The 12,541-nt window shown below is 35.0% G+C and overlaps 1 protein-coding gene across 3 annotated transcripts in view; it reads left to right on the forward strand.

The window, feature by feature from the left end:
• The window catches only part of KMT2E (lysine methyltransferase 2E (inactive)), a 93,310-nt gene that overhangs the window by 37,075 nt on the left and 43,694 nt on the right, over positions 1–12,541 (forward strand). For all 3 annotated transcript variants that reach the window (XM_068972522.1, XM_068972524.1, XM_068972523.1), the window contains exons 3-6: positions 1,801–1,915; positions 2,925–3,154; positions 6,025–6,105; positions 11,715–11,773. In XM_068972522.1, coding sequence (XP_068828623.1) covers positions 1,801–1,915; positions 2,925–3,154; positions 6,025–6,105; positions 11,715–11,773 — 485 coding nt within the window. The remainder of the gene's footprint in view (positions 1–1,800; positions 1,916–2,924; positions 3,155–6,024; positions 6,106–11,714; positions 11,774–12,541) is intronic.

The following is a 12,541-nucleotide window of genomic DNA, read 5'->3' on the forward strand; positions in this document are numbered from 1 at the left end:
CCCCATGGACTGTAGTTGGCCAGGCTTCTCTGTCCATGGAATTCTCCAGGCAAGAATACTGGAGTGGGTTGCCATTTCCTTCTCCAGGGAATCTTCTCCACCCAAGGATAAAACCTGGGTCTCCTGCATTGGCAGGTGAATTCTTCCGAGGTGATGCTAGCCATAAAGAACCTGCCTGCTAATCTAGGAGACTTAAGAAATGTGGTTCAATCCCTGGGTATGGAAGATCCCGTGGAGGGGAGGGCATGGCATCCCGCTCCAATCTTCTTGCCTGAAGAATCCCACGGGCAGAGGAGGCTGGCAGGCTACAGTCCACAGGGTCACAGACAGTTGGACACGACTGAAGCAACTGAGCACACACACAAGCCATCAGGGAAGCACCAAATTGTGAATACATATTGTATATTCTCATTTTTAAAAAACTGTGAGATGTATTTATGGAGAGACAAATATAGAGGAGGGTACGTGGCATCTTAACATGGGTCTGTCAGGTTTGGATGAAGACATGCTCTTCCACTTTCTTGTTACGTCTCTTTTAAAGTTTGTACAATAAACATAAATTAATTTTGGAGTTAAACATTTCTCTTTTAAAGATTAAATAAGTCAGTTTTTAACATCACAGCATAGCTATTAGGTGAGCGCTGGTTTTCTAAAGATTCAGAACATTTTGGAGACTCTTCTTTTATAATCTCCTTCAGAACCACTTGACCTTAGTTTGTGTCTCCTCTCTCTCCTGATTGTAGCACACTGGATCCCAAGTAATAGAGCGAAATTGAGAATTTGCTTAAGGGATGAGTTGAGGAGAGAAGTAGTTGACAATAGAAATTTGACCAGTTAGATTGTAACTGCGTTAAGCAGCCTTAAACCATGAAGAATTCAAATAGTATTAAATTCTAAGAAAAGGTTTTGATTAAGAGGTTTGATAAAGATTTTGAAAAAATCATCTCAAACAGTGGATTGGTAAGAATAAAGGCATGGAAATAAGTCATGTTGTGTTTGTGCAAGGGAGAAATTAATTTCAGTGTTAATTGCCCTCAGAAGTAGGTTCACTGTCACGTTGATCAATAGGAATTGTCAGACGAGGGCTCCAGGAGGATTGATACAAGTGAAGAATCTGGGCAGGTGATGTACACAAAATGCTAGACCAGGGAACTTAGAAGTCAGCCATAGTAGGTGAGTTGTTTCTGTCAGTGGTTGGTCAGCTCAGCTCATCATCATTTAGTCATTATCAGGCCAGAACTGCTAATCTGACACTACATAGCTACTGGTTGCATTTTTTTTCATAAGCAAGTCTTGGTTCATTGTAAGGTTTCCTTTCCTTAGCTTTTCTGATAGTTCCAAGACTTTGTTATATCTTGACACAGTAACAGGTACCTGAAGCTTTGAACATTGAAATGTATACTTCACATTCAAATTGGGGTTTATCCATATGGATTCAGTATGTCCGTAGTCTTGTTTAAATTATTTCTACTACTTTTGTCCACCCCTGTGCATAGTGTCCCCAGTGCCACTGAGTACATTAAGTAATTTTTAATGTCTAGTAATCTTTTTCAGTAATCTAGTAATCTTCAAACTATATCAGAGTTTGAAGATGGGACATTTATTGTACTTAATTAAAAGTTTTTTTATAACATGGACTCTAGATAGGGTATGTCATATCTGCAGGGTGTCTATGTTTTAGACATTTTAAAGACATTTTATTTGTATAGCCAATATAGTAAGTGTTACAATTTTAAATAGATGAAAAGGAAAAAAAAGAATCAGTGGAATTCTCTTTGATGCAATGTTTTTTCCTTCCAGACCAGAATCCGTAGAAGCTAGCCCTGTGGTAGTTGAGAAATCCAACAGTTATCCCCACCAGTTATATACCAGCAGCTCGCATCATTCACACAGTTACATTGGTTTGCCCTATGCGGTAAGTGTCAAACATTTCTCTGGAAGGTTTTTTAGTATCTGTATATAAATTTGTATTTTTTATATTTAAAGGTTGAAAGTTGATGTATGTGGTGTTATGCCCAAAACTGAATATTTAAAATGCAGACTTTTTATACTATCTAAACAATTAGGTATATAATTTGTAGTTTAATTTGTCATTGATCTAATTATATTTATTCAAGGGATTAAAATTCTATAAGAGGAATTCCTTAGAAGTTTTTATAGTATTATTATTTTGCTTTTTATGCTTTTACTAGTTTAGTGTTATAATTCTTTACCTTCCCTATGAAAAGATTGTAGGTAGAATTATACTATCTACTGTTGATTTTAAATTATATAGTAATTTATATGATAAATTATATAGTTACCACTGATTTAGCTGTTATATGTCAAGCTCTGTGCTGAGCATTTTTACATATATTATCTAATTTTCAGAAACAACCTCATAGGTATAATTTTCATCCCCATTTCATAGCTGAGAAAATGAAAGCTTATCTAAGCTAACTTATTGAGTGTTGCATAGCTAGTAAGAGGCAGAGTACAGACTGAAACAGCTGCAGAACTGAACACATGTGTGGTATTATCGAGTTACCATTATCAGAAATTTTTATCATTTGGACCAGAATAAAAAATACCCAAACTTAAAAAATCCCTATTGTATACTGTCTAGTGACAATATGTCTTCTGTAATTGTTTTTGTTATTCTTTAGCCTCTATTTTCCTAAGGGTTTTGTGTTTGCTTTTTTTAACCATCGCTATTCTCACATCTTGTATTGTGAAGGTGACTAAGGTTGTAGGTAGATATTTTCATTTATTACTATGGTTTAAAATTTAGTTTCAGCAAGTCATTATTTTAAAGGTATTAAAGAAGAAATGGGCCAATTTCATCTCTCTCAAATACTCAGGTTAAGGACTGAGTTTTATTTAAGTTGCTTAGATCATACTGTTATTGAAATTACATTGTGCAGTGTTTGTGTTTAATTATCCAGGACCATAATTATGGTGCTCGTCCTCCTCCAACACCTCCAGCTTCCCCTCCTCCATCAGTTCTTATTAGCAAAAATGAAGTAGGCATCTTTACCACTCCTAATTTTGATGAAACTTCCAGTGCTACTACAATCAGCACATCGGAGGATGGAAGTTATGGTACTGATGTAACCAGGTGCATATGTGGTTTTACACATGATGATGGATACATGATCTGTTGTGACAAATGCAGGTAAAATATTTCATGCTATTTGCTTGTTTTCTTGAATGCTCCTAATGTTTGTGATTGTTAATGTTTGAAAAGGTAATTAAACTCGCTTTGAAAGGAACTGATAAATGAATTTTTAAAGTGATCCTTCTGCTACTATCATTGCAAACTGTTTTTCTCCTAGAAAGTGCCCCTATGGGAAAGAAAGAAAGAAAAAAAACTATCTTAAGAGTTTTTTGGAAATCCTTGTTGTTTAACTGAGTAATAGGCAATCAGTTCTAAACTTTTATTTATACAGAATCACACCTCTCTTTTCACTCATTCAATAGTAATACACTACATAAAGTAGACAGATACAAATGAGAGGAGAATTGAGTCCTGTGTATTTCCTTTGGAATTATTTGTGCTGTATAGTCAACTGTGATTTTCCAGTTTGGGGGAATTATACATTTGATTGATGTTTGTTTGACCTGACTCTCTCACCTCCTTTTGACTTGACCCTTGCAGCACTCTGGAGTCTCCTTGAACCAGAACCACAGTCTCCCCTCCCCCAACCCTGGTTCAACCACCAAGAAAGGCCTCCTCCCCTAGAGAAGGTGTGATTGGGACAGAAAGTGGGGTTTTGTTTTCTTTATTTTTTTTCTGGTGGGAGGGAGATGGGGAGGATGGAGAGGGAACCAGTAGGGTTTCAACCTGAAAGTTACTGAGTCCATCCCCTGCATAGGCTGGGAAGCAGAGAGTATTTAAGCACTGTAGAGGGTAAGAAAGTTTGATAGTTTTCAGAATATCCTGGATCTGGTCCTTAAGACATAGCTTCATTATTTTATTTGAAATAGTATTCATATTTGAATGTGAGTATAATATTTGGCTTTGTTGAGCCAAATATAAATTACTTTGCATTATTTGTAATCCTGTTCCTGTCTGTTAAGTTAGGTGATTAGGAGTGAGATGTAGTTGATACAAATATGCAGTTAGGGTTATATTTCAGAAAGGTGATTTACCTTTGCCAGAAATGGGGAAAATTAGTCTTAAGTGAAATGTGAAATTTGATGTTATTTTTATGGAAAGTTGTAATATTAATACTTTGAGTTAATTTTAATAATAAAACTATATTGTGACATTGTTTCAAATTAACAACTAAACTTATGGTACATACTATTACCATAAGCATACCATTACCACTTACCTCAGTAAGTTTATTCAGGAGGTAAATTTAAAACCGAAGAAAATAACTTCACTGGTAACTTGTTTTCCTCATAATTTTTTAATTACTTAATAGCAACTCTCAATTCATATTTTAACCAATCATATAAAATATCTCATAGCTGATTTTTGTCTTATGTAATAAATTATATAATATTTGACTATTTTTATTCTAATGCATAATCTAAACTTTTGATTAATTACAATGATCTATATATAATATAGAATTATATCTATTCGAAAATAGTGAAATAGTTCTTTAGCATTTATACCTAACTACAAATTCTCGAAAGACCAGTTCACATATTTTGGATTATTCAAGGTATTTGCTTTTTAGCAACTGGTCTATTTGTTATGAATTTTTTGTTATTCTGCTTTTCCACTGCTTAACCTGGAGTATAATATATACTGCCAGGCTTAATCTTTTTCCTCTATTCTTGCTTTACATTGGCTCTGTGTGTTTTCATGTACCTGCTGCCCATACTCTCTTTCAAATTTGCCAACTAGAGCTCTGATATTTATTCATTTCCTAGTTTTATTTCTCCTATTTTCTCCATGAACTATTACTTCCCCCCAAATTTAACATAATTTGTTATTCTAACTCTCGTCAAGTGCTTTGCTTTTCTTTTAAACTTTTCCCCCCATCATCTTTGATATATAGACAATTATGTTTACATTCTACCAATTCTTGTCCCAGCATCCTCAGTTAAAAAGAGCAAGATCATAGCAGTTAACTTAGTAGCTTTTATGTATAAATTATATATATTAAAAGTAGCTCATTTTTGTATAAAGAATAAGATTATTTTTTAGAAACAGGCATATATATCAGCTATAGACCAATTAAAGTTTTGGCCATAAAATAGCCTCAAACTTGAGAAGTTTGCCTCAAGCTGCTCCATGTATTACTCTTAAAAATAGAGTTCATAATAAATTTAGTCTCTATCTTCATGCAATGACTCTTGGATTCTTAAACTTCATCTTCTCTGCCATCATTCTAGTTCTTTCAGTTCTTTAACTTAGATCTGGAATGTTGGAAAAGCCTCTTAGTTGATTTTTATACTTTCAGTTTTTAAAATTTTTTTGAATACTATATACCATCAAAACAACCTCTAGTTGTTACCTGTTGCCAGTTAGAGGAGTACTACACACACTTTGACATTCCAGGTTCTATATACTGTAAATACGCTTTACTAATTGAATTTTATTCCCCTCTGTTTCTCAAAACGAACATTCTTCAAATACATTAACTGCCTTCTGACTGTTGCTCTCTATATCCATCTATTTGAGAAAATGTTGCTATGTGACATTTCTTTCTTTGTAATTTCCCATGTGAGGTTCTCTTCAAGTCCCATTATTCTCCAGGATGCTTTTCCCATTAATTCCAAATAGTGTGGACATCTGCAGCTTGTGATTTGTAATAAAATATGTACCTTTTACATTTTAATATTATATTTGCTTTAGAAATTTGTATCATGTATATGATATCCTACATTTGTCCTCTACTTTTGCATCTCAAAGTTTTATTTTCCTGAGGACATATTTCTATGAATTCTTCACATTACCTTTTATACTGCTAAACTCAAAATAGGCACTTATTAAGTAATAGTTAAATAGAATATCAAATCTTAATTTAACTATGATTTTAATAATATTTTGTATGTTCTGCTTTTTTTTTTCCTTCCTTTTTAAAGTGTTTGGCAACATATTGACTGCATGGGGATTGACAGGCAGCATATTCCTGATACATATCTTTGTGAACGTTGTCAGCCTAGGTAAGTTGTTCATGCAGTAAAACTGCCAGTAATTTTACCAAGGTAATCTTTAGTTACTAGAAGTTTATGTACGAATTCTAGATTAAACAATTAATGGATACTGTGTTAATATGGGCTTCATTTTTATGGTTTGGGGTTTTGTTTGTTTTCATTCTGACATCTCTAAAATCAGGAAGAATCTTTCCATTGATAATGTCACGGATTATTTTCTATCTAGGGTTTTTAATAATGCATAAAATCCTAGTGCATTTTCTAAGTGACATCTTTTTTCAGTGGACTGCACATTATGTTAAAAAGTTATTACAAGGGCCTTCCCTTCTAATACACAGTTTTCTAGGGCTTATACTATTATTCCGCCTATTGGCAATAATGTGTTTTCTTCCCGTTTCTTTTTCTGTGTTTTTAAAAAATGTTTTTAAATGGACATTTCAAACCTATATAAAAGTACTGGTATAATGAACCCACATGTTTCTACCACCCTGCTTCAACAATTCTCAATAATCTTTACATTTACACTGCTATGAATTTTTCTCCTTCATGTATTTTAATGCAAATCTCAACTATATTATTCCATTCATATGTGTCCATATATATATTTAAGTATATATATGTTTATATATATATCAGTATGTATCGATAAAAGAATTCTTAACAAAAATCTGTAATCACAAAAGGATTATTGAAACAAAATCTGCTACATTTAACCACTTTTTATTTTTAAACATAACATTTATTTATTTATTTTTGGCGATGCTGGGTCTTCATTGCTGCATAGGCTTTTCTCTAGTTGTGGTGAGCAGAGGCTCCTCTTTAGTTGCGGTATGGAGGCTTCTTTTGTTGGGAGCACAGGCTCTAGGGTGTTGGGGCTTCAGTAGTTGTGACACATGAGCTCAGTAGTTGCAGCACGGACTCTGGAACACAGGCTGAATAGTTGTGGCGCATGGGCTTAGTTGCTCTGCGGCTTGTAGATCTTCCCGGATCAGAGACCAAACCTGTGTCCTCTGCCTTGGCAGGCAGATTCTTTACCACTGGACCACTAGGGAAGCCCCTGTTCATGCTCGTGCTTAGTCTTGTCTGACTCTTTGTGACCCATTGGACTGTAGCCCACCAGTCTCCTTTGTCCATGGAACTCTACAGGCAAGGATACTGGAGTGGGTTGCCATTTCTTTCTCCAGGGCGTCTTCCCAACCCAGGAACTGAACCTGAGTCTTCTGTTTCTACTGCATTGCAGGCAGATTCTTTAGCCACTGAGCCCTCAGGGAAGTTTCAGGGAAGCCCCCAGCCTTTCTTAAAGTATTGATTGGTTGATATACATCTCTTTTAAGTCTCTAGTAATCTAAACCTATACTCTTTACCCCACCAACCTCAATCTCCTTTGCAGTTTGTTTCTTTTTAAGGGAATGAATCGTTTATCCTGGTGAGTTTACCAATTCCATTTTCACGATTTCACAGTTTTCTCTCTCTATATTTCTGTAGTGTGTGATTAGATTTAGATCCCCCTCCTTTCTGGGGGTTAAGACATAGACTGTATTCTATCAGGTGACACATAATATATGAATGGGACCCATTGATAGTCATTTTTAAGATCTATTAATTTATTAGGGGTTGCAAATTAAGTGATGTGTTAATTCTGTTGCTTATCACTTATTAGCTGGACTGTTTCTGTAGAACTTCCCCATATTAACTGTTCAGTTCTTTTATATTTTACTGAGGAATGGCAAGATAAATGCTTGTTGATTTGTAGTGTTTATCTGTTTTTAGAATAATGAAAAGAATTTTAAGTCAGGGGTTTAAACATATTGGGTATCAGCATATTGCAGTTATCAGCGTGACAAGATATCTCAGACTTACCTTATACTTCTGTGCCCCAAGCTCAGAATAGGTTTTCAAGACCAGAATCTGAGAGCTAGTAATGTTCCTTCCTACTGGACTTCTCATTGTTCCTATGTCTTTTTAGTAGATGAAGCTAGTCTACTATAAGTTTTGTCTGTTTATTTTTAAGATAAAATACAGGAGCTTATATTGATCATTGCAGTTTAAATTTAGGGATACAGTTGACCCTTGAACAGCATGGATATGAACTATGCATGCCCACTTATGTGTGAATTTTTTTCAATAGTAAATACTACAAAACCACACATGCTGCATTTTAGCACCCCTAACCCTCTCATTGTTCAGGGGTCAACTGTACAAGGTTTTCATCTTACTGTTTCTATATTCCATCTGTGTCTCCTTCTATGCTAGTTCTCAACAACACAGTCAGTAGTGTAATTAGAGTATCACATAATTTTCTCAACTGCTTAATCACATAGAAGAATATAACAGTTTCAGAGTAACAGTACCAATGATATGATTATATAAAAAGTTTATAACTTTTTTTCCCCTTTAGATATTTTTCATAGGGATGTATAGTTAATTTATTGTATTTAAGTTCTCTTGAAAGAATTTTACTGTTTACACACTACACACTTCAGGCTTTGGTTGTTTTATTTTTGATTTTTTAAAAGTTAACCTTTTCAAGTAATGTAGATTCACATGCATTCGTGAAGTAATACAGAGATCCTTTGCATCCTTTATTCAATTTCTCCCAGTGGTAACATCTTGCAAAACTGTTAATACAATATCACAGGCAGTATACTACATTGGTAGAGTCAAGATACAAAAAATTTCAATCACAAAGATCCCTCATGTTGCCTTTTCTAGATGTATCCACCTCTTTCTTTCTACTCTGATCTTTGACCCTTGGCAACCACTAATCTATCTATATTCTATTCCAGTAATTCTGTCATTTAAAGACAAAAATGAAATTACACAGTATGTGACCTCTTGGGATTGGCTTTTTTTTTAACTGAGCAAAATTCCCTGGAAAACCAGCTAATTTGTGGCATGTTATCAGTATTTTGTGGGTTTTTTTTTTTTTCCCCTGTTTTCCTTTGTCAGATTAGTGTTATATGGTATATATGTATCAGAGTTTGTTTAACCACCTAATGAAGGACATTTGGGTCATTTCCACTTTTTTGGCTATTACAAGTAAAGTTGCTATGAACGTTTGTGTACAGATTGGGGTATGAACCTAAGGTTTGCTTTCTCTGCTGTTTTCCCAAGAGTGCAATTGCTTGGTCATTTGGTAGTTGCATGTTTGCTATTGTTGTTTAGTTGCTCAGTCATGTCCAACTCTTTTATAGCCCTGGACTGTATCCCATCAGGCTCCTTTGTCCATGGGATTTCCCAGGCAAGAACCCTGGAGTGGATTGCTATTTCCTTCTCCAGGGGATCTTCCCAACCTAGGGGTTGAACCCCCATCTCCTTCACTGCAGGAGAATTCTTTACCACTGAGCCACTTGCAAAGCCCCAGTTGCATGTTTAGTTTTGTCAGAAATTGTCACGTTGTCATGCAGCAGAAACCAGCACAACATTGTAAAACAGTTATCCTCCAATTAAAAATAACTTTTTAAAAAAGTGTCAAATTACTTTGCAGAGTAGTTGTATCAGTTTACTTCCTAAGAGAAATGAATGAGTAATAATTTTATTTTTAAGAATCACTTTTTATATCTTACTTGTATAGTCATATGCTTGTTTAGTTATGTAAGAAGTAGTCCCATCATTCCTGTTCCTTTGACTTTGAAAGTAACAATTTTTAAAAAAATCAATTATTCCTTCCAATTTTTATTATAATATTAGAAACAGATATGCACATGGTGGTGGTTTAGTCACTAAGTCATGTCCAACTCTTGTGACCTCATGGACTGTAGCCCACCGGGCTCCTCTGTCCATGGGGTTTCCCAGGCAAGAATACTGAAGTGGGTTGCCATTTCCTTCTCCAGAAGATCTTCCTGACACAGGGATTGAACCCAGCTCTGTTGCATTGTAAGTGGATCCTTTACCCACTGGGCCACCAGAGAAGTACAGATATGAACATGTATATTTGTATTCCCCTCCTTACTAAGATAAGCAATGGCACATAGAGTTTTTGCCACAGGAGTTTTTTGTCTTAAAAATTTGTTCTGAAGATCACTTCATGGTAATAATGTAGAAATTAACTTACTTCTTCCTGTAACCCGAGATGCTCCGTCTTTTACATGTTGTATACTTTAGACAGCCCTTTGAGTGGACATTTGAGTTGTTTTCCAGTCTTTTGTAATTACAAACAGAAGTGAGATTGTTCAGTAAAAATGTATGTGTAAAATTTTGTCTGATACCACCTACCCTCCAGTAGGAACTATTCCATTTTGAATCTCCACCAGTCATGGATAAGCATGCCTATTTTCCTCCACCTCACAATAGAGTTTTTGACAGACTTGGATTTTTGCTGATTTAACTAAATGAGAAATGGTAATCTCACTGTGATACTTTTCACTGGTTATGAGTGAGGTTTTTCTATGTGACTTTGTTTCACCTTTTAATAGTTACTAGCCTTTTGCCAGGGGAGAAGACGATGGTACCCCACTCCAGTACTCTTGCCTGGAAAATCCCATGGACGGAGGAGCCTGGTGGGCTGCAGTCTATGGGGTCGCTAAGAGTCAGACAAGACTGAGCGACTTCACTTTCACTTTTCACTTTCATGCATTGGAGAAGGAAATGGCAACCCACTCCAGTGTTCTTGCGTGGAGAATCCCAGGGATGGGGGAGCCTGGTGGGCTGCCATCTATGAGGTCGCACAGAATCAAACACGACTGAAGTGACTTAGAAGCAGCAGCCTTTTGCCAGAGAGTTTTGTTTTTTTTTTTAACATATTAGACTCTTTTATTTTTAATCATGAGGTAAATATCTGCTGATGAATTCAGTAAGAGTTAGCTAAAAACTGACCATTAATGAAGATAGTCACGTCAGCAATAACTGGCTGTCATTCTGTGATAACTAGAATTATCAGTAATGCTAGGATAGTTTTGACCTACTAGACATTAAGGCAAGTCTGAGTAGCAGGTACTTCAGTCTAAAGCCCTCATTCTCCCAAATAACTGTACCTAGGTATTTGACCTTTAGACTAATCAGTTTAGAGTGATAACATTGCAAGGGTGGTGAGGGGGGCAAATAAAACAATTACTATGGATGCTCTAGTTCATGAGTGGAGGCTGGAACAGGTTAATAAAATATTTTAGTTGTTAAATATTTAGTGTTTATCATTTCAAAAATGGAAATAATTTAGGCAGATAGTAATAGTGCAATAATTATATTACCATTTTCCCCCTAAACTTTTGCTTTTAAATATTCAGTTTGGGAAAAAGTAGGGCTTCCCTGGTGGCTCAGATGGTAAAGAATCAGCCTGAAATAACGGAGACCTGGGTTCAGTCCCAGAGTTGGGAAGATCCCTTGGGGGAGGGCATGGCAACTCACTCCAGTATTCTTGCCTGGAGAATCCCCAAGGACGGAGGAGTCTGGTTTTCTAAGTAAAAAATTGTTTTCTTAACACAACAGAGTCAGTTAATTGGCATCTACTGCTAATTATGGTAATCAAATCTAAACTGCAAGGCAAGTGATAGTACACATAATTTATGTTGTTCATTTTTCAATAAGAACACTAGAGAAATTATTTTTATCACATTTAAAACAGATCTGCTTTATATCTAATTTTATGAAAGCTTGATAAATATGTTAATATTTTAATATAGGAGTTTGGATAAAGAGAGGGCGGTGCTACTACAACGCCGGAAAAGGGAAAATATGTCAGGTAGGTAAAAAGGATCTATAATAAATGAACTTGAGTATGACTGAGAGAATAAGTGGCCTGCATGTTTTTAGTCAGATATAAACTCCTGGCTAATGAACATTGGTTATATGTATAATTTACTATCTCAGGTAATTCTTTTTTATAGATTTTGTAGAACAGTAATATTTATTTTAGAAAATATGGAAAACAATAAAAATTTTAAATCATATTTTTGTGCACATAGATAACCTTTTGGTTTAAAGAAGTAAAATATGTTTGTTCTTTAGAAAGATGGTGATCCATTAGTTGATCACATGGAATAGTATTTATTTTAGGAATAGGATTTAAAGGTGTAACATATGCTAAACTTTCACTGCGGCTTTTAAAACATGTTGACATCAATACAAGTAGTTTTGAATAACGATAAGTTTTTTGAGCTGTTTGATGAATATTTAAATTGTTCTAGCATTTTTGTTTTGTCTTGTTTTTGTTATTACAAATAGGAAGGTCAATGAAACCCTTTTAAAAAAAAAGTGTTTTTGGTTTTTTTTTGTATGTGTCCCGTTTTATCTTTGGATAGATCCCTAGATATGGGGTTGATGGGTGAAAAGGGTAAGTGTATATAGAATTTTGCTAGATACAGCTCAATTCATTCCCCTTCATAAAGTTTTAATTACAGACACTGGCAATGTTTGTAGGTATCTGTTTCCCATGGTCACACCATCTGAGTACCTTGTCACATTTTGTATCCTTTCTAGTTTAATGTATAAGAAATATATTTGTAATTTG

Source organism: Capricornis sumatraensis, chromosome 5 (assembly GCF_032405125.1).
Source record: "Capricornis sumatraensis isolate serow.1 chromosome 5, serow.2, whole genome shotgun sequence".
NCBI classification, from domain to species: Eukaryota; Metazoa; Chordata; class Mammalia; order Artiodactyla; family Bovidae; genus Capricornis; species Capricornis sumatraensis.